This window comes from Trichinella spiralis (genome assembly GCF_000181795.1).
Source record: "Trichinella spiralis strain ISS 195 chromosome Unknown Scfld4, whole genome shotgun sequence".
NCBI lineage: Eukaryota > Metazoa > Nematoda > Enoplea > Trichinellida > Trichinellidae > Trichinella > Trichinella spiralis.
This window is the reverse complement of record NW_003526943.1, coordinates 2,145,861-2,168,265: the sequence shown is the minus strand read 5'-3', so window position 1 is coordinate 2,168,265 and position 22,405 is coordinate 2,145,861. Positions and strand designations below refer to the sequence as shown.

The 22,405-nt window shown below is 30.7% G+C and overlaps 7 protein-coding genes across 7 annotated transcripts; 3 read left to right on the top strand and 4 right to left on the bottom strand.

Moving 5' to 3' along the window:
- Positions 1 to 2,045: 2,045 nt before the first annotated feature.
- On the bottom strand, positions 2,046 to 4,086 carry Tsp_00490 (coiled-coil domain-containing protein 12). Its single transcript, XM_003376302.1, has 9 exons — positions 3,956 to 4,086; positions 3,708 to 3,904; positions 3,588 to 3,634; positions 3,415 to 3,535; positions 2,719 to 2,917; positions 2,589 to 2,668; positions 2,462 to 2,532; positions 2,306 to 2,417; positions 2,046 to 2,143 (listed from the first exon to the last, which is right to left on the bottom strand). The coding sequence occupies exons 1-9, from the start codon at positions 4,084 to 4,086 to the stop codon at positions 2,046 to 2,048; spliced, it is 1,056 nt and encodes a 351-aa protein (XP_003376350.1).
- Positions 4,087 to 4,518: 432 nt separating this feature from the next.
- Tsp_00491 (thioredoxin reductase 3) lies at positions 4,519 to 4,923 on the top strand. Its single transcript, XM_003376301.1, has 2 exons — positions 4,519 to 4,704; positions 4,810 to 4,923. The coding sequence occupies exons 1-2, from the start codon at positions 4,519 to 4,521 to the stop codon at positions 4,921 to 4,923; spliced, it is 300 nt and encodes a 99-aa protein (XP_003376349.1).
- A 3,368-nt stretch (positions 4,924 to 8,291) lies between these two features.
- Tsp_00492 (monothiol glutaredoxin-S10) lies at positions 8,292 to 8,725 on the top strand. The gene is made up of 2 exons (XM_003376300.1): positions 8,292 to 8,507; positions 8,555 to 8,725. Exons 1-2 carry the CDS (start codon positions 8,292 to 8,294, stop codon positions 8,723 to 8,725), a joined length of 387 nt encoding a protein of 128 aa, XP_003376348.1.
- A 2,166-nt stretch (positions 8,726 to 10,891) lies between these two features.
- Tsp_00493 (monothiol glutaredoxin-S6) lies at positions 10,892 to 11,318 on the top strand. Its single transcript, XM_003376299.1, has 2 exons — positions 10,892 to 11,107; positions 11,166 to 11,318. Exons 1-2 carry the CDS (start codon positions 10,892 to 10,894, stop codon positions 11,316 to 11,318), a joined length of 369 nt encoding a protein of 122 aa, XP_003376347.1.
- Positions 11,319 to 11,920: 602 nt separating this feature from the next.
- Tsp_00494 (hypothetical protein) lies at positions 11,921 to 12,723 on the bottom strand. The gene is made up of 2 exons (XM_003376298.1): positions 12,465 to 12,723; positions 11,921 to 12,138 (listed from the first exon to the last, which is right to left on the bottom strand). Exons 1-2 carry the CDS (start codon positions 12,721 to 12,723, stop codon positions 11,921 to 11,923), a joined length of 477 nt encoding a protein of 158 aa, XP_003376346.1.
- Positions 12,724 to 13,508: 785 nt separating this feature from the next.
- Positions 13,509 to 16,036, bottom strand: Tsp_00495 (G protein-coupled receptor kinase 2). The gene is made up of 12 exons (XM_003376297.1): positions 15,944 to 16,036; positions 15,757 to 15,849; positions 15,561 to 15,680; positions 15,295 to 15,389; positions 15,054 to 15,161; positions 14,934 to 14,997; positions 14,730 to 14,830; positions 14,471 to 14,633; positions 14,230 to 14,398; positions 14,034 to 14,167; positions 13,835 to 13,957; positions 13,509 to 13,697 (listed from the first exon to the last, which is right to left on the bottom strand). The coding sequence occupies exons 1-12, from the start codon at positions 16,034 to 16,036 to the stop codon at positions 13,509 to 13,511; spliced, it is 1,452 nt and encodes a 483-aa protein (XP_003376345.1).
- A 58-nt stretch (positions 16,037 to 16,094) lies between these two features.
- Tsp_00496 (G protein-coupled receptor kinase 2) lies at positions 16,095 to 17,571 on the bottom strand. The gene is made up of 4 exons (XM_003376296.1): positions 17,509 to 17,571; positions 17,308 to 17,409; positions 16,518 to 16,592; positions 16,095 to 16,190 (listed from the first exon to the last, which is right to left on the bottom strand). The coding sequence occupies exons 1-4, from the start codon at positions 17,569 to 17,571 to the stop codon at positions 16,095 to 16,097; spliced, it is 336 nt and encodes a 111-aa protein (XP_003376344.1).
- Between the last annotated feature and the right edge of the window lie 4,834 nt (positions 17,572 to 22,405).

Below are 22,405 nucleotides of genomic sequence, written 5' to 3'. Positions count from 1 at the left end.
AATTATTAAAGTAAAATTCTTAGATTGTAGACAAGAAAGATTTAAATAGAACACTCCCAGTAAAATCAAGAAATTAATCAGATGCTAACAATTTAGTAGTTGTCACTCCATGGTTTAGCTTGAAAGCTGCAACTGTGTACAATTGTCAAATAGAGGAATTTTCCATTTGTATTAAAATCACCTTTACCAACATATATGATGTGACGAGAAACGCGAAGAATGTTTCACAAAGGCATATGCGTTTAATCATGCGTAAAATTAAGTGAAATTGCGAGCTAACGCGCAACGTTAGCATCAGTGCCATTTGTAACCCGGAAATTTGAAGTGTTGCTACAACATTCCAGATTTTTCAAACAGATTATTCAGTATTCTGACATTACACCCGGAAGTCAACATCCAATCTTGATAAATTTCAACAGGCAACAAATTTATTTACAAACAGTGGGAGCAGATTTATATATCAGGAGGGAAATCGGTAATAGACCTATTGTATTACTGTTGTTGTTGGTGCTGTTGGCTAGTTAAAAATAAAAATCACCATTTAACTTATTTTTTGTATTGTTTTTTTCTGAATTATTACTATCGCATTTGATATAACGTCACTTTGGTACAATAAAATAGAGAACAATGATAAAAATTATTTTCAGAAATGCTGATCATGAAAAAGTATAAACTTCACCACAAATAATATATTTAAATAAACAGAATTTCAATAAATGACGAAACTTCAAACAGACACAATAAAATTTTGGAATAATAAATATTTCCATTTTTTATGTTACGTCACTACTATTAAAGTGACGTAATCCTAAATGGAATATTTGAACCAATGAAATAAAAATATATTACAGCTAATCACAAGGGAAAGATTTGAATCAATGAGCAATTAGACAAGGAAAACCAATAAGACAACGACTTGACGGCCCAATAAAATAGCGCGGTCAACGACCAATAAGTGAAAAGTGAGGCCTGTCTGGACCATCCCGAAACAATTTGTCGCTTTTTCCAGAATCTACATTCGAGATTGTTGACTGCTGAAATATAATTACAGGCATAACCGTTATGTTAGCTATTTTTATATACAACAAAATTATAAATCAGACAATACTATACAAACCATATAAATGATATCTGTCTATCGTAAAAATCAGATAAAAGAATCAAAGCTGAAAATGCAAGGTTAGTTTGACAGGGCAGTTGTCATCCAACAAGAGCAAATTGATTTTAACTCCTTTTAAGAAACTTTTATAAACAACCAACAATTGGAACGTTATATCAAATATTGGCGTATTATAATATTACATTTTATTGTAAATATAAATTAAACAGACTACATTAAAAACTGAAAAAGAGCACCTTTTTGAGAAGAAAATATTTTCCAGGAAAATTGTATGTACTGAATTACATATACATTCAATTTCTCATGCAGCATATAATTACAAATAAAAATTATCAACAAAAGTTATAATTTTGAATTAATATACTGTAAATTCTTTAGTAACTAAAATAAGGTAATTCACTTTGTTACACTGTTATCAACATATATTTGTATATTCTAAAAAATTATGTGAAAAGTATATTCATGAAATCTTACTTTTCTTAAATCAAAATGTATTTCCATTACCATGAAAAAAGTATATGCACAAATGAATCTTACTGTAAATAGCTTGAATCGAAGCAAATGCAAAACTGAAAAAAATTATAAAATTATCATGATTTCTAACAATTTATTGTAAATATTTTTTAGCATTGTATATAAATAATCAAAAAGGAGGCAAACTACATAAAGAATGTTGGGTTTTAATAATTTCAAAGTTGCTAATAATGCACTTTATAATTTTAATTTAAAAATAAGTGATAGTTTTCACATTTTCTGACATAAAAAACTGACATATTAACAAAACAAAAAACTGACAGCCGTACAAAGGCTTGTCCTTTTAGAGACAATGAGTTTTATATATTGCTCAATTTCCTCTTGCTCCAGTTATCATTTTCTCAATTAATGCATAATGATATACAAGTACAACCAATACATAATTCAGCTTTTAGTCATCATCAGACATATGGCTGTCAACAACAGCTTCAGCATTCGAATTTACTGCAGATAAAAGCAAATCATTATTTCCAGCTTTCAATCTTTCACCTAAAGCAAATAAAAATCCTTAGTTATAAAAATAAAATAAACAAAGAAAACAGTACTATTTATTCGCAGGGATTTTATAAATATTTCTTAAAAGTTTAAAAACAATTGTTCAATAAGATAGATTGAAAACTGAATAACAGAATTTTTTTTGAAATAGTATACTTATAATTTGCACGATCGCTTTCTGCGTTCTTCTTTCAAGTTTATCTAACTTTAATTGTAAATCTCGCTTTAAATCCCAATCAATTTTTCTTGGTGCAAGAGAATTCAAATCCTAGAAAAACAAAAATACATTTAAAAGAAATTACGCTGTAAAACCATTCTTACAATCTCCCCAGAATTATCAACATTTGTCGCTTGCTCAATATCAACACGCAGCTCTTCGATAACTAAAACGTTTGCATTCATATAAAATCATAAAACCACAAAAAAGTAGTACAATTACCATCTTCTGGCTTTGCTGGCTCTCTGACAACCGCTTTCAAATTTTCGCTAACTGGCAAGTAATTTCGAAATACTAATGATCTGATAATTATTATTTTAAAAATTAACCAAAAGAAAGCAATTAGCATTACTTCGTTTCGGTATTTTCCTTCGCAGTAGATTCAGTATCTTCTTCCTCTTCCAATGCAAGAGCTTCATCAGCAACTTCATCATTTTCAGAATTACTACTTTCACTGCCATCCTGCTTCATCATTTTCTTCATTTCTTCAAGGCGCTTTCTTCTAAATTCTGCTTCAGCTTCAAGTTTCGTTTTCTGATCCATTTCGTTCCCTACAGTTAAAATCGCAAAATGTAACTAAAACTGCACCTTTTCCTTGCCAAAAATACTTATGAAAATCATCAATCAACATGAATCAAAACGCTTTTTCAAATTCATATTTAACTCAATATTTTATTAAAATGAAGTATAGTAATTAATGATTTTTAAGTACATTAAAAATTACTGTAGAGCAATAACTTCATTCCGGCAAACAAACGCTTGAAAGTGTTCGTTTTGCAATTTATTTTAATTGAACTTCAATTTAACTCTGATTTAGACATAAATTTATTTCCCAAGCAATTACTCGATATAACAGAGAATAAGAGTGTAAACAAAGCAGATGCTCAAAGTGATTTTGTGATTTCTATATATGAACGAAAACAAACGTTAAACCTATACAGATATTTGTTCATAAAACAACTTGAGCAGACGTTTCTTCACATGAATTAACATTTTACATGCTGAAGGTGAAATGAATAAAGTCATGGCATGCGTAATCTAGCCAAACGTTCTTCCAGTTGTTTGTCGATTTTTTCACCTTCAACTTTCAGTTCTTTATCTAGTTTCACTTCATCCACTGTTTGCTTCATAATCTGCTGCACTTTTTCAGCATCTGTCAGTTCTTTGCACTAAAATTATTATTTTCTTAAACAGAAACTAATAAGTATATTTTTGACTCACGTGGATCAAATTTGTTTTCCCTGTCGCAGTCTCGCTCATAGTATTACCTATTCATACAAAAATATATTCGAAAATTAAAAAAAGTTAGACAAGATACAAATTTAACTGAACATTAGTTACATGAATTTGAAGGTGCGCTTGTTGTTTCCCTTAGTGCATCCAATCGTTTTTGCAGTAATTCATCCTTTTCATTTGCACTGCAATGAGCTGGCCGAGTAAGATTTTCGTGCGAAGTCAGAGAGCGCAAACTCGATCCTCCCCGTTCATTTTGGAAATCAATTTTTCTGAGAAATCTTTCAGGGGGTTCAGGAATAACCCTATACATTATAATGTTTTACAAAAAATAAGATTGCAAAAGAGTTCCTTACTTATCACCATGCAGGCAACGATTGCATAAGCCTGATTTTAAGCATTTCGAACAGTAAACAAAATGACATTGCGTGCAAGACTTTTCTGTACGCGTAAGCTTGAACTTCCGAGCACATCCAGTGCAACTCATTCGTCATATCAAAGTTAACTAAAGTATTTCTCATGCATTCGAAATGTATAAATATTTGCTGGTAAAACAGTTATATTTTTAATACGTCATAAAATACATTAACAGTAAAAATGCTTTATAAAATTTTTAAAAATTATGATAATACTATTTTGCAACAAATCCATAACATTCGCATTCAGTATAACATACAAAAATTGCTTGTTACTAAAATGCAAGTTAAAATGATTATTTTATGGTAATTTTATTGTTCAAATTATTTGCTTGTGAAAGTAAAAAATTTTAATAAACAAGAACAGAATAAATTAAATTTTTATCAAATTAAATAAGAAAAATGAATTTTAAAAGAAAGCTCTAAGTCGATATCATAATTTTGCATGAATGTCCATAATTACTGTAATCAATGTTGTTTTGTTTAGTTTGAACTGATGAAGAATGAGTGAAATGGCCAGGCAGTTTATCTTGGAGACAGTGCAAAAATACCCAGTCGCTGTGTTTTCTAAGTTGACATGCCCATATTGTACCAGAGTAAAGGAAATGTTTAATTTTTATGAACTGCCGAAAGAAAAGTACACCATTGTTGAACTGGATGGTCGCCCTGACGAAGAACTACTCAAAGAAGTATTTCAAAACATAACGGGGGCAAGAACAGTAAATAAAGTTTAAATAATAAGTCTAATAATAATATAGTCAAATAAATATTAAATTGTACAATTTAATTGATAGGTTCCACGTATATTTATCAATGGAAAATGTATTGGCGGTTGTGACAATATGACGAAATTGCATCAGAGCGGAGAACTTGGTCGAATGCTGGAAGAACTTGGCTTAGTAGATTAATTTTTTTTAAAGTAAATGTGTACAATTAAACTGGCTGCATTTTAATATTATTATGCTTATATAACAGTATTTGCGTGTGCAAAGTTGCATGCAATTTTCTTTCTATACTAGTTTTATTTTCCGATTATTGTAATAAAGCGAAAGTATTGTGAAAATTTTATTTATCTACATGTTTGCGGAGATTTTTTAGTGTGCAACTGCAAAAATTTTTAATATAAATGATTAATAACTTTTATTTATTAAATGACAAGGTAATGCTTATACTTTTTAGTATCATTGGTTTTGTTAGAAAAATGTATTAATTATATTGCGAAAATTTTAGTTAACTGTAAATATTATTATTGGAATTTAATTTATTGATAATTAATTAAATATTTTTAGTGTTACTTTGCCTTTTCTTTTAATTTTACAAACTGAAATTCAACAAACTTATTAAAATGCGTTCACTCCATAGAGCGCTGATGCATTGATAATCTTAGTTTATGGAATCTTTTATAAATGGATGTTTGAATGAAAAATGTAATATTAAATAGAGCTATGATATAATTTTATTACATGATGAAAAATGCATAAATGTGTTTGTTACCTTGACTTTCAAGCTGTCATTGACCTTCACCACCATTGATTCACACCATGCATATATTTGAATCTTTGGGGTCTTTTGGGCCCCAGACATGAATGTTTTTCATCTTATGTTATTGAGTTCACTGAAATTGTACTTTGAAGCTATTATAGACTTTATTAATAATAATTTTTGACGCAGACATATTTATTATATTTGAAGTGACATATATGTGGAGATGTTTGACCTGTGATAGCAGTTAGGACAGATTTTGTGGGCGTGCTGTATGCAGCGCAGCGTCGACATAATTCACAGCAGTGTCTAACTTTCTTATTTCTGGTGCGACTGCAGGAGATGCAGTGCTTTTTAGCTTGTAGTCAGTTTTTCTGTGCAGGGGAGTCGATGTTAGCCCCAAGTGCTTTTAAAGTTTTTTTATTTGCCCGGACAAACTGCTCAGTGAATTTTCTGCTCTTCACTTTTCAGTGTACTTCCTGCAAGATTTCATCCGCATTCCAACTGAAATAACCGTCTACGATGTGACCGTTTGGCATTCCACTTGGGATGTCTGGCTGTCGGTATTACATTCACAGCCCTTCATGCGACATCGAGCATATTCAAGAATAATACCATGAGCTATCGATGATTCCGTCGCTTATAGGAGTAGAGCCGCATCAGATGGTCCAGTTGTCTACACCAGACTTTGTATCATTATAGCTTAAAACAATTTCTGGTTTGTCGTCCTCTTCTGGGCAGACCTTTCTTTCATGGGGCATGGTGGATAACAGTAGGATGCACCGATTATTTGTTGATACGTAATTTAATAGTGTAAGTTTGCTATCAAGATTGAAATGAGAGGACCCAAACGGAAGTCCTCCAGTGATGGCTATTTTTGGAGAGATATCGCTTTCATTTTTTCGCAGTGTGCCAACCATACTTGTATTTCCAGCCAAAAGTTCCTCCGCCAGACCCACGTTGGTGAAAAATTTATCCGTCGTTATGTTGCGGCCTTTGAGAACCAAAGAAGAAGAGAAACCACCATATCCGCACCAAAGAGTGAGTTCAGCCAACTCACTCACATTATAACTAATTAATTATTATAAATAAGTATGGTTGAAAGATGCAATTACTTATAATACACTGGGTTAAAAAGACCCTCTGAGGGCTCATAATGTTTTCTTTATATAGACTTTCATTAATAAAGCAACTCTAATGGCAGAAGGGAAGTAATTCGCAACGGTATGCGGTAAAGAGAAAAGTTGATAAAATAGATTATTTGCTTTATTTGTCATCAGAAACATCAAACATAAGCAAAACTTACTGTTATGAAACTGAAATTTGAAATAAATATTGAATAAAAATGTATTAATTAAAGAAATGCAAACATATTTAAATATATATTATAAAAAAGGAAATTATTTTCTATCTACAAAAGTGAAATGAGAAAAAAGACAATATACCTTATTACTTCAACATACATCAGCAAGAATACATAGCATTATATAAATCAGTATATATATAGGTATAATATTATATCCTAGCTAAATTCTGACAAAGGCATTGAAAATAAATGAAAAAATCAGTTGTTTACAGTGGGAAAATTGTTCATTTCAATAGCCGTATGAATTTCCAGTTTCAATTCAGTTGTGATCAGGATAGTGCAAATGACCAGTCACTTTTACTTAGCAAAAATTACATTATTATGCATTAATCAAAGAATTATCATGAAACAAATAAGTGTCAAAAAACAATAAATATGACAATATTAAGATTTAATCAAGAAAATTTTCACAAATGTGATTTAAAAGGTTTATAATGTATTTTTAATTAATTTATTATTTTTTGAAATATTTATGTAATTTACGTTTTACATATTTATTATAAAAAGCAATATTCAGTGCTCTCTAATTAGTGAATTTACAATTTAGATGAATTAACAACATGAATAATGTAAATAAAATGAATATTGCCCATTTTTATCTGAAATAATTATTTTAGAAATTATTTCAAATTTTAAGTCCATTTGAATATAATAAAGCCATGTATTGTTCGGTTGGTACAATTTGAGTTTGAAAAATAAATAAGAAATTTACTAAGCATTAAGAAAAGCAAAAGTTATTGTGTATAAAGTATGCCGTTGCATTTTCAGCAGTATTTTATGAAAGAAATAATTCTTTTGACGTTATAATAGTGAACACTCACAACTAAGGTAGATTGTAAAGTCAATACTTCAATACACAAATTATAGAAGCTAATCCAGTTGTGTAAAAAAATTCCCGATTTTAAACCTGCATGATATTTATCTTATCAAAAATCCATTGAATGTTTTAAAAACCAGTTATTCATCAAATAATTGAAATTATAAAAGTTACGAAAGTGAGCATTTAATTTAATTTAAAGTTCACAAGAGTTAAAATGTAATTTTATGTTAAACTATAATTTTGAGAAGTATAAGAATTTCACTTTTTCTATTAATTAATGGTAAATTTAATCCCATTTTATAATAAAATACTTGTGCCTGATTTTATAATGTGAGGTGTCATGGCCTCATATTATATTTCCTCTTTTTATGATTATTACATATCATTACTAACAAATTTCATTATTTGTTTTTCTTAATAAACGTGCTCATTGAACGTTTTATGAAATCAAAAGCAGTTTAAATCAAATTTAAGAAATGACGTAACAAGTAATAATTAAGCAATAAAAATAGTTCGTAGCTTTAAATTATTCAGTACATGATCACTTAATCATCTTTGCAATACTGTATAAAATAAAATCCTTCAGTGCTTCAGCTCTTTGGCAAGAGATGTCAGCTTCTGCTTTGACAGTTCTGTTAAGCTTGATCAGAATATATCCAGTTGTGATTTTTTCTCAGTCAAACTGCCGATACTGCGCTGAGGTTAATGATATTTTCCAATGGTACTGCTTACCCCGAGGATCACACATAACCGTTCAACTTGACAGAGAAGAGCGAAGCAGATATTTCAAAGAAGCGTTGCATTATTTAACTGGCGTCAAAACAGTAAACTGCTGATTTCTATATTCCTAGCTTACATTCATCCTTACTAGGTTCCTCAAGTTTTTATCGGAGGTCAATTCATTGGCGATGCTGAAATAATTAAGCGGATACACTGTAATGGTGTACTGCAGGAAATGCTGAACAAACTACGTTTGATTCAATGCAATAATGGTTGCCAGTATTGCTGCAATTGTATGACTAATTATGACTGCTATCAATAAGCGTTCATAAAAATTTTTTACTTTATTTAATTTCAAAGTTATTTCACTTATTTCACACGTACAATGCATTATTTTTATATTACACATGCATGCACTGCTTTTAATTAATTTTGTTCAAACTGTTCAAAAATTTAGCAACATTATTTATTATCAATTGTTATTCATTACTATTGCTAGTGTTCAATGTTCGTTATTAATGTGCTCTTTATTTCAATTAAAAGAAATTTTTTCCATTTGTATAATTTATTTCATGTATGAAAATAATTTAGAGGATATCAGGCAGTTTTTATTTAATATAATTTTGTGTATAATATGCAAGTGCTATGTATAGTTATTTATTTACAGTCGGAAAATTTATAAAATAAGTGAAAAATCAATATAAAGTACAATGTCGTCATATATTTATATCATTTAAAAAGTTAAAATAGATTACTCAAAGCTTTATATAGAATAATAGCAATAAATTTATACTTGTGTGAAATTGAAATGCAGCACATAATATTGTTAATTTGTATGCATTTATGTGTGAATGTGTTTTGAAACAAATTTGAGTCTGAAAAATAACGTTCATAATAAAATATTTGTTCAGATTTATTTATAAATCATATATATTTGTATGTTAATGTAGAGTGCTTGTAATTATTTGATAGTCTAGAAATTGTTTAATTATCTGTAAGTGATAGGTGTCATTATTTGAAGGAGCGTAATATAAATATCAGATGTAAAGCAAATGTGTTTATAATGTATAAACACAAAAATTCAGTAGAATTACCAGCTTTACTTACATTTTGATGTGAACTACAATCAAATATTTGAATTTAAATCTGAAAAACTAAATTCATACAGCGAGAAAAAATTCATTTATAAGTAATAGATATAAAAGTACAGAAAGTATTTCACGAATAAAATATTTTAAATAAATAAATAAAATATGAATATGATAAAGTAATTAATATATAATGAAAAAATTGACAATACGTTTTTGCATTCTTTCAGATAAATGTGCATACGCATGCAAACCATGAACCGAAATTATTATGCCAAACTTGTCACTTGCATAACAATCAATGAAAAACAATACAGTTATCATATATTGTTGTAAGTGAAAATTAATTAGCATTAATTAATTCGTGAAATATTTGAAAACAAGGAAAGAAATAGTGATTTTATAAACTAACTAATTTTAAAGGAAAACTTATTATTAAACACATATTCACACATATAATAAACATAGCAGTTGTAAAATAGAAATAATAAATAATTTTAAAATATGCTATGAGATAATAATAAGCAATAATTTCAAATTTTAAAATAACAGTACCTGAAACTGCTCGACTAAGCAAACATTGGTCTACACACGAATGTTGCTTGATAAAATCTAGCTGTCAAAAGTCAACAATGACATTTAACTTTCTTCAGTTGCTATAAATAAAATATTTTATGATAGATTGTTTGCGCAATATTATTGCATAATGCAACTGTTGAATGATAAAAAAACTCCAAGGTAAAATAGAAGTAAACACTTCATCATCAGAAGATTAGGTCTGATAATAACAGACTGAGATGATCAAAAGTGAAATATGTTTATCATTCATTAGCTTTTGAATTATTATACTGATGAGCAATAATAAATTTAAAATGTTCATGAAATTAAGTTTGATTATTGTATTCATGCAAACTTGTGATGAAATTTATTAAAATTATGTGATGTAAATTGTGCAAACTATTGGGTTGAGTGATACGAGAGAAAGATTTCAAAATAATGCTAAGCTGTTTGGTTTGAAATCAAATCACAATTAGCTTACGTGATCAATGGACAACTGATAACAAGTGCGGTGCAGATAGTTGATAAAAATTTCATTTTCAAAAACGAAACGACAAAAACAAAAAAAAGTAGTCCATTTTAATATATACTGCTTGATGATCGTATGATTAATAAATATGGTGGAAAAAAGTGTTGATGAAACTCGTCGATACAGTTCACAACATCCATCTATTTCAGAACTTATGTCACCCAAATGGTTACGTAAAAGTTAAGCTGACATTTGCTCCTGTCACACGTACTATTTTTGCTTGCTTAAAATTTTGCACCAGTTACCCAATTATCATGGGGTACTATTTTATTAAAATGCGGCTCACTATTTTGTTTATTCACTTGCTGGCAAAATGGCTGCAGTTGCTTTACCACTCGTTTTGTCTTTGATCAAAGCTCATCCTGTGGTGGTCTTTTCGCAAACCTACTGTCCATATTCCATGGAAGCGAGAGAAATCTTTCATTCGTTCAATCTCACAGATGATCAGTATGCTGTTATACAACTGGACCAAAGGGCAGACGGAAGCAACATGAAAGATGCTTTGGAAGAACTGACAGGCGCCAGATCGGTAAAACATTAAAATTTCCTCAGATTATATTCTTAAACTTGGAAAATTTGTCTCCTAGGTACCCCGAGTTTTTATTGATGGAAAGTTCATCGGAGGGGCTGATGATACAAAACGACTTCATGAAAATGGAGAGCTGAGTCAGATGCTAGAAAATCTTCACCTCATTAAGCCGACAGCTCATGCAAACAAAGTACACACTACGACCAGTTGAAACTTACTGTGCTTTGCTGACTATACTCACTCACCAACCATTCAGCTTATCTAATTTTCTCTTCTCACCGATGTACTTACTGATTGATGGTCATGAGAAAAGCAAACTGTTTCCTTAGAAAATGCTACAAAATTATTACAAAATTAATCCGTTTTTATAAATTAAAATATACTACTTACATGTAAAATCATTTTGTATACAGTATATATACAAATACACTCATGTATGTATGGTTTATCTATTTGTAAGAAGTAAGTGAAATAAATGTTCATAAATTTTGAACTTCATCGAATTGAATGATTAATTGAATTTCATTTACCAAAAAGCAGCAATATTTGCTTGAAAAAGACAACAAATTTCAAGCATAAAATACCAACTCAATTCCAATTTACTTCAACCTAAGAAACAGCATCAGTATTATTAATGTTTCAGTTTAGTTTTAGTTGGTTGATATTATCACGTTTGGCATGGACTATTTTCACCTAGTTCAAAACACATATTAAAACTTCAACTGATTTCACCTTTAAAGCCTAATAACCTTGAAAATTGTTTAATAAACAATTACAATTACATCATTTGAATTTGATACAAGTAATGATGCATTAAGTTTCGCCTTTCTCTTCGTCGACAGTGTCGTTAGCGCATTCAACGTTGCACGTTTTGTAGCAACGAAATTGCATCAGACCAATTTCGCATATTTCTTTTGGATCTTCTTCGGTCCACAGTTCACACCAAGAAGTCCAAGATTCTCGTGAAGTCGCTTTGACGGCATCAGTGGCGTTGGGACATTTCGGATGATAATATGGAAATTTTGGCTGTCCTGAAATTGAAGCTTGCTTTCAAAACAAAAAAATCGACACAACAACAGCAATAAAATACAGAACTATTTTGCAGCTAAAAATAGCAATTTGTTTTTTTTTCAAAATTTGCATTTATTGTATTGTTTGTTGAATCAGTTTTCTGAAGAAACAGATGAAATTGCAGGGAAAACTACAAGGGAACGAACTGCAATTACTTGGTTGGTAGGTTTAAATTTAGAGCTGCAACCACTTTGCAGATAAGAAACACATAGCAAGTAGTATGATTTTGGTCAAAAATTGAGTAGAACTAATTCAAAGGCAGACATACAGACAGACAATCCATTACCCGTAAATGCTCCATCCTCTGTAAGGTTGACTTTCAAATGCTTGGCACAGGTCTTGCAGCAACGAAATCTGCCAAAGTAGAAGTCTTGACTGCAGCGTTTGGGTCGAATTTTGATTTCACCAAGACACAACGATGCCGGACTCACGTCCATGCATTTCACCAGTTTCGTAACTTGCTTTTCGGCAAATGTCCTCCAATCGACAACTGAAGCACCAACAACGATGAACAACAGAATCGACAGTCGACACTTCGGATTCATCGTGTAACAAAATCTCAAACTAACTAACTAACTAACAAGAAGCCCACTGCTGAAGCCATTATTAATATGCCAATATGCTCGATACTCGCCAATTTGACGAATTTGGAAAATTTTTAAATATTTGCCGACGTTTAATTGATGTTCAACAGAACAAGCTCCATCACGTTCAGGTATAGCGATCTGTATTGATATGGGCAGGTTGTTTAAAATTTTCCGCACCACTTTTCGCACATTGCTTACAACGTGATAAACAACGGGCCAGCCTTCATTCAGTTCAACAGATGCTTGCCGCATCCGCTTTTCCAAGCGTCAAGTGAAAATATTTATCTATCAAATATTGCAAATCATTGAAATTGATCATTAGAAAAATAATTTCATTCAATTCAATTCAATTTCCAATCCCGTTGGTTTCATCTGACTGAAGCATAAAACTGTACACACGAATAACTTTTCCTCGTGAAAGAGAAGCAACAAAAGGAAAAAAAAGTGAAAATGAATAATAATAATAATAATAAGTAATAATAATAATAATAACAGACTAGAAAAGTTAGTGAGCAACGTTCAACAAATAAATTGCAAAAGCCAAACATAGGTGAAAATCAGTATTCAAAAAAAAGGTAATGCGTTCTGCATTCTCCAACAAAGAATGATGAAAAACACCATATATACATATACATATGCATCACGCTTTCATTCAGTAAAACAAACTTATTCAAATAACACAAATTCATTGGCAACGGTTGCATGTTCAGAAAATTGATTCATATTTTTTTCAATTTGAATCTTCAATATTCCAATGCGGGGATTCTGGAAAGCCTCTCAGTTTTCGGCGACGTCTGTCTGTCCATCAGCATCGGATCATAATTGAGACCGTAAATTTTCAACGCCTTCTTGTTCATTCTCTGCAACAGTTCCGAGGAAACTTTCTGCGTTGTACGCAAATACGTGTGCCACTCTTTCAAACTGATCTCATCCTGCATGTTAAATTGAGAATTTTAAGTGATTTTACAATTTAAAAAAATCACATTTAAACGTGTGAGATAGATAAGCAAAAAGTGATTATTTTTAAACAATTTTAATAAACATCAACAAGATGCAGTAATCGCAATACCTGAGTGGTCAATACAAGACGTGAATCTTTGGTACCGTCCCGAAAACGAATAACTATCGATTGTTCACCTTTCACTGGCCGCAGGTCAGCCGATACATCTTCAATTTGATCCATGAAATAAAGCTACAATAAACAGCACACAATGTTATCTTTTTCTCATTTTAATATCATGAAAATAATAATAATAATAATCGCTTACTTCGGGTTTACCGCTCAGCGATTCCGGGTAGAGTTCCAAACGGCTTGGATACAATTTACCGTAACGCTGTTGCCAAGCGGTGGTAAATGGACCGCCCAATTTTTTAATATAACCGTGAATGATCACGTCGCTTTCTTGAAAAAAAAATAATTTGCAAAAAAATAATTTTCAAAAAAAATATATAAATTTGCACAACCTTTTTCTTCGTTATCAAACTTAATTTTCTGCTTCGCTTTTCGCTTGTGTTCAATTTTATCCGCCTCTTGATTGACAATGTCGAAAACAGTGTCGGCAATTTCTTGCTGCCAGCGTTCAGATATTGTGATGTTGAAACTTTTGTACAGCTCGTTGTCAGCTTCGTTTAGCTGAAATAATACAAACAAAAAAAACCACCAACGTCAATCAGTATAATATACCGTATGACAAATTTTTTATACCTTGATCCCTTTCACATCATCCTCGTCAAAGTTGCCAATGTCGAAAGCGTCGGCAGCGTTCACTTCACCTCTGGGAGGAACCAGTGGCGGTCGAAGTTGCCTCAAATGAACCTGTTGCCAATCGATCACTTGAAAAAATGGATGAGATTTCACCTCATCGGCACTGAAAATGCAAAAAACAAATGAAAAACTCAACCGGTAATAATAATTTCTTGAAGCACAATTAAAAATGCAACAGTCAGTGGAGACTGTCCATTACCCTCGACCCAAGCAACCAAGGCGATCAGAAACCTCTCTTTGCAAGAGACCATCAATCAGACCGTTGCAATCAGCACTGAAGCAATCAGCTTTATCAATTTCCTTAAAAAATAAATAAATAAACAAATAGTCCAGTAATTTTTTGATTAAAATAATAAATAAAAATCAATAAATTTTCCGTCAAACAATATTATTATGAACCTACTAAAGTATATGGATATTTGTCATCGTTCCTATCTTTGGTTTTTTGCTGTCTGCATGGACTGTGCCTGGAATTGTAATCGAATAACGGGATCGTCGTGTAAAGAATGCAATTAACAATTACCCTTTCAACAATTTGTACAGCATGCAACCGAAAGAAAACCAATCAGCACTTGAATCATATGCTACACCTTTGGCAAGAACTTCAGGCGCCATGTAACCGTGCGTTCCTCTTGAAAAAAATTAACATATCAACGCTAAGAACAATAACAACTAATTTGTTTTAGCATTTAAAAAATACATAATAATTATTAATTTTATTATTTAAAATATAGAAACACTTTATATTATTAAATTTAACTTACACGCTCGCATGGGGCTTCTTTTTTGAAAAGTCACACGCCAGACCTAAATCTGATATTCTTATGTGACCATTTTCATCTAGCAATATATTGGCAGGCTATAAAAATTTGAAAAAAGTCATTTAAATAGTAACAATAATAAAAAGTGAACTGTCTGTTAGCAAAAGTTGAACAATTTACCGAATCTTACTAAAGGTATGTATATATACATATATAATATGTTACGTAAATTAAATAATAATAGCTTCCAAAAAAGAAAAAAACTGTACCTTCAAATCCCTGTAGACAATGAATCGGCTGTGCATATGTTCCAGACCGAGAATCACCTCGGCAGCGTAAAATCGCATTTCATCTTCAGTGAACACCCCGTGCTGGCTGAGATGGTAATGCTACAAGCAAAAAAAAAAACAATAGCAATAAAGCTTGACGCCAATGAATAAAAATGGGAAGAGAATGAAAACAAACCAAATCTCCGCCATTCATCAAGTCCAATATGAAAATAAGCTTATCTGGCGTTTGGAAAGCATAAGTCATGCACACTATAAAAGGGCAATCTTGCTGAAACAGAAAAATGCAAATTGAAATTTATACAACAACAATGAAATAATAAATAAAGTAAATGAGCAGAAAAAAATAAAATCAAAAAAAATACCCCAGTGCTGACTAGCGAAAGAATGATACGTTCGTTCAACGCCAGCGTCTCGCCTTGTTTCATCTTTATCCGCTTCTTATCCAAACATTTCATTGCATACCTATTTGAAGGTGTTGCTTTTCGTAAACAAGTAAACAAATAAATGAATAATTTACATTTTTCCCGTGTCAGCTTTTCGGCAACCAAAAACTTCACCAAAACCACCACGTCCAATGATCCTGTGTACGCTGAAATCGTTCATCGTGAGCTGCAAAAAAGAAAAATCATTTAAATTCATTTTAATAAATAAATATATATATTTTTTTTTCTTTTCTTTCCAGAAACCTGTAAATTCAATTCCAAATTCTTCCATTGACAAAACCGGGTATATTTTTCACTAGATAATAAAAGATGGTTTTACATTTTTGATTGTGGAAATTTTTTTAAAGAAACCTTTCCAAAAATTTTTCGAATATTTCGCCCTCAAGCTGATCGTAGATTTCCGTCACGTAAGGCTGAAACAATGCTGCTTGTATTGAAAATTTTTAAAGCACTTTATGAAAAATTAATTGCAATTAAAAGAAAATCTTCTTACTTGGAAGAGATCACTGGGTGTGTCGCCTTTCATCAAATGACGTTGCACATGCTGTAATGCTTCTTTTGAATAATGCTTAAAAAATAATTTAAAAGAAATCAATAATCATAAAATCAATTACCTGGAAATTGAAATTCGAAATTATCGCAAACATCGTAAACAAGCAAATTTACACCATTAAACTTTTCAAATTGTCATTTTTACGCGGTAAGAAATCAATAAAATCAAAGAAGAACACGATCAAAAAACAACTTTCACTTATCTGCACTCAATAAGTTATCTATCATCAATATCGTCTTGAGGGAAAAATAAATGCTAAAATCAGTCACCTAATAATTCAGTAAATAAAAATTATCAATTCCAATTAATTTAAAGTTGAAAAAAGAAAATTATCGATTATTTTCATTTATCATTTGTGCAAAATCGTTTAAAACATGAACAGCTCCAAATTAGCCTCTTTTCCAAAAATAGAATCTGCTGACAAAAAGAAACTTTGATTGAAATATTCAACAACTGAAAAAATCAAATATACATATACAGAATGGAATTATCAAATAATATACACTTGTATTTGTGCATATTGAATTTTGCAATATTTTCACGCTTCAACGTTCATCCATCCATTAGGCTTGTTGAATTCTTCATATTTAACAAACGAACAATAATTTCGTAAAAATCGATCAATTTTTTCTATCCAAGGAATAAATTTTACATTTTACATTAATATTTACACAGGTTGTATGATTAAATAATTAAATCCATAAGAAAAAATTTTTTTTCACAAACTTACATGGGAATGGGTTAACATTTCCGCCATGATGTACCGATCGTAAATTTCTTTCGCCTTTACTAGTCTTTCTTCGTTCAGCTCTAATTTTTCATATTCTTTAATCTGCAAAAAAAACAACAACCACTTTTTTCATTACTAATTATTCAACAATGCTACTACGCTAGTAGTAGTAGTAGTAGTAGTAGTAGTGACCAAGCTCACCTCTTCGTAGAAATTTATCTGCGGGCAAGCGACATCGCATATATTTTCACAAAAATCTTTCATCAACAAAAATCCTAAATTAATCTAATTTTATTAAAAAAAATATATATATATTCATTCGTTCAGCATCTATTTCTTGCATTACTGTATTAAAATTTTTCAACAATGCCGACATGTTATACATTTAAATTATTTTCTGCATGATGCAAATATAACAATTACAAATAACCACTATTAAGTAATAATCATATAATGCATAACAAATCAGATTGTCAATTAAGATCAATAAATCGTATCATAGATTAGAAACAGCTCATCAAGAAACCGATCGAACTATATGGTAGGAGAAAAAAAATTTATTTCGAATAAGAATTATTTTTTCGCTTTCGTATCAAGAAAATTTCCATCCACTGTATGTATTTCTGTGGAGAAGTGTATCCGCGGGTAGAAATTGAAAATGCATCATTTCTTTGCCTGCATATATTTTGTTCAGAGTTCAGCTCATCTGGTCTGTTCAATTTTTCATTGTTCACGTCATGGACTTAAACATACACCCTTTTTAATTTTAAAGTGAAAAAAATGCAAGCAACATTCGTTGCATTCAAAAATAAAATAAGCAAGCGAAATAAAGGGGTTGAAAAACTCCGGCAAGTGATGCAAAAAATGCTGCTTTGAAGGTTGCTAGAAAAATCAACAAGAGCAGCGGATTACTATCAATTGTGTCATGGGTGATACAATTAAAATAAATTTCCATTCGCTTATTAAATTGCGACAATGTAAATTGCATTCAAAATACATTCCGTGTATTGAAAGCGCTACAGTATACCTGCGTTCAAAATTCGATCCGCTGCCAAGGACGAAAGTTGAAAATTGCAAGTCTCGCAAAAATTGAAAAAAAAGAAACTTTTGAAATTCAAATAGGAATAATAATAATAATAATAATAATATTTCAATTACTAATATAAATTTTATTTTGAAAGAAGAAAATTGTTCATAAACACGACAAGAAAAAATCAAAAATTAACAACCACAAAAAGTTAATTATCAAAACTGACGATAATTTGAAAAAAAAACGGCAAAATTAAGCAACTGATAAATTAGTATAAGAATTTTGCTAATCGTTATTGAAATCCCTCCTTTGAGCTGAACGAATTATGCCGATTAGAAAAGATACGACCGCCGCTATGATTTCAGAAAAACAAAAACAACAGAAATGATTCGCGCGCTCGACGTAATGCATCAAATAAATTCTCAGAGAGCTGAGGCGGCAAAATCGTGCTTCCGGGATATGTAGCAAATTGATCGAAATGTTAATAACCCAACTGAAGGATCAAACTGATGAATAAGCTGTTTACTCCAGTTAACAAATTAAAATATATAACACCAACAATAATAATAATAATAATAACGTTTGCAGTGCAATCAAAAACAAAATCTTATCGCCATAAGACAAGCGAAAAGTATTCTCTGATTGATATTCAATGATAATCAATTTTCTTAATTTTGATATTCATATTAATACAATTTTGAAAAATGATACCTCCCGTGATTTCAGTCCATTCACAAGCACAATAATAATAATAATAATAATAATAATGATGATGATGATGATGATAATCACCAGCTTTTGTTCTTTCTGTCGTCAATTCAACACAGAATACTGTAATTGCTATTCTTTTTGTAAATAAAATTGAAAAATAAAAAAAAGAGAGAGAATATGTTTTGAATGATTGAAATTTAAATTTTCCACAAAACAACTGCATCGCTTGCAAGTAAATGTTTTTTAGTTTCATGAAATTTATTCATTAAACCATACATTTTATTCACAGTCCGTTTCATATTACAAAGCGAAAAGAAAAGCCCATAAAATAACAGAAATTTTAAGAAATAAAAAACTTCTTTATGAAACTTTTCCACTTTGTAGCAAATCAATTAATCAAGCAATTGCACGTTTCTTAATTTCCATTTTTTCATTAGACATACCCACCGGCATATGTTAGTTAACTTTTAAACTTCCTTCCTCTACAATTTGTAAAACATTCGTCGTAAATTATTTAATCCACACACATAAAAGATGAGCATTATTATTATTAATATTATTTTGATTGAAAAAATCCCCTCGTTTATTTTCTTTTTTCCATTTCCATTTCAATTTTGGAAAATATTCACTTTAGTACGTAAAAAAAATAAAAAATTTTCCTACGTCATCAAATGACAAATCACTGAAAAATTCCATTTTCAACAACAGTCAGTCAACTGAACAATAATTTTTCTCACATTTCTCTTTTATCCCACCCACAATTTCCTGAGTGTGAAAAGTATCATGTTCATGTTCATGTTCGAAAAATATAATTAATCATAAATTGTAAAATGTATATTTGATTGTAAATTAAAAATTGCCAAGTCCTATTCTTCCTCCATTCGACAAAGTAGTAATGCAATACGAAAAAAAGTTATTAATTGAAAATTAACACTTTTCAAAGCGAAAGTGAAATGTTTAAATCATTAGAGCACAGAACAACTGCAATCAAAAATTAATAGACACATCCGACGACTGCTGTCTGAGGATTGCAGATAGACAACTTTGCTTCTAATCAAATGGAATCGACAACAACAAAATTCAAAGAAAAATTAATAACATATATGCATGTATTTGCATTTGTATGGATAAATTCAATGCCAAAAAAGTACTGTATACTAACTATTTGATTTTTCATGAAAAAGCAGCTTTAGATTTATTTGATTGGCAGATGATCGATAGCCAGAGTTGGCATCAATCAACTTACACGTCAAAATAACAACAACAACAATAATAATAATAATTTGAATTTAAAAAAAGGAAATAATCATTAAACAATACTGTATTAGTGGATTTGATTCCGAAATGAGCGCTGTGCGAATTGAAAATTTTGAACAACAACGCGGCTTATTCATTCATCACTGCTCATCTCTTGATGACTACTGCACAAAACGTCGACCACACCCATTATGATGATCGATGAAATTGAAAAAATTTTTGATCACCAACAAAAAGATACGAAAAACAAACACACAAACAAACCACAAAAAAATAAAGAAAAAAAACCAAATTTTCCTTTTCACTGCTTTTCAATTTTAATTGACACGCTGCTCAAGCGAGACAGAACAACACAAGCGAAATGATAATTTCGTTTCCGATACAATCAGTGAAGGGGAAATTTTCTGATTTGCAGTTATTTTTTTTCTTCTTCATTTTGTTTTATCAAGATGAAGAAATACATAATTTATTATTCAAATTTTTTCTTTTACAAAAACCAATTTCAAATGTAAAAACGGTGAATTTTTTTGGTCAATAACAAAGTTGTATATTCATTTTTACGCCTGCTCTACACACTACTATTACCCACTGGTCTCCATTTTCTATTTCTACATTTTCCTTCTCCAATTTTCCAATAATTTTCTATTACTGCTTAATGAAGCTGTTTGGCACATTTTTTTCAACCAACCAATTCCTCGATTTGTTCAAGAAAATATTCCATCCCATACAATGAATAGAAGAAGAAAACAACAACACTCCGTAGCAGCAAGCGACACTTTGCATTTTACATCACGAAAATATACGATGAATGTATTTGAAAAAATGAATCTCTGTTTTTTTTTAATTATCATTAAACAAACAAAAATTGAAAATTGTAGGGTGTCGTTGGATGGTAAGATGGATGTGAATCGGTCAACATGAACGACACTTAACGCAATACTGCTAACAGTTGTTAGCAGTAGAAAGTATTTTATTATTCGAAATTGACGATCAATGCCACCCCATCACACCTATCTTTCTATCTATTCTCGACTGCCCGCCCTTTTTTTCCCCCCATTCCACCATTCTCGCTAGTTTGTTCACTTTTATATTATTCTGACGCTCGTTCAGAAAGCAAACGTGAAGCAAGCAAGCAACCAAGCAGCCATTGGCGGTCATTAAATGAAATTAGCTTGCTTACGGCCATTATCAGCACTGAAGTTGTTGGAAATAAAGGAAAAAATCAAAACAGCTCTTTCATTCTCTCTCTAGCTCCATCTGTTCCATCTGTCCCTCTCCAATTGAGGTAGAATTGTCCGCATCATAAACACATTATCCCATCTGAACCTAACACATCAATATACCACACCACCACCACTACTACTACACAACATGCACGTACATGGAAATTTAAGGCTTCCACTGAGGTTTTCAATTCAACTTTAATTACTAAAGGAAATAATTATCACTCAGACAAATAAAGCAACTATGACTGATTATTATTCATCAAATCTGGCAGGCAGCTTATCAAGCCAGTCAGCCAGTTCGACAGTAGTCGATCGACAGGCATCACGCAAATAAAATTAAACTGAACTAAAAAAAAAAGAATAAAATAAAAAATCTTCATCAACAGAATGCCACAATTATAATAAATAAATAAACGACAACAAATCACACATTTTATATTGGAATTGAAAAAGAAATGAACAAATGATTCAAAATATCAAAGCAACAATTGTTGTCTGTCTACATGGTTCTCATATATCCTGACAACAACTTTCATGTTTGGTTACGTCATCGCGACACAAAGCTAACTTCACTGCTTTTACTTGTCGGCTAGTTTGATTAGCATCATCTATTTTATATTATTATACTGTTTTGTTTGTTTGTTGTTAAAAATATTCCAAGGACAAAGAGAAATTAATTTTTTTCAATCAGTGATTTGTAAAACTTGGCAATTTCTCCATATCTATTACTATGTGACAAAGCAAACAAAGGATTGGTATCTTTGCGAAATTGATCGCAATAAAGTAAACAGTAACAAGTAGTAAAGCGTGATGTAAATTTGAAGATGCCGACGATTGATCAAAATAAAATGCATTATAATGCGCACACACCCAA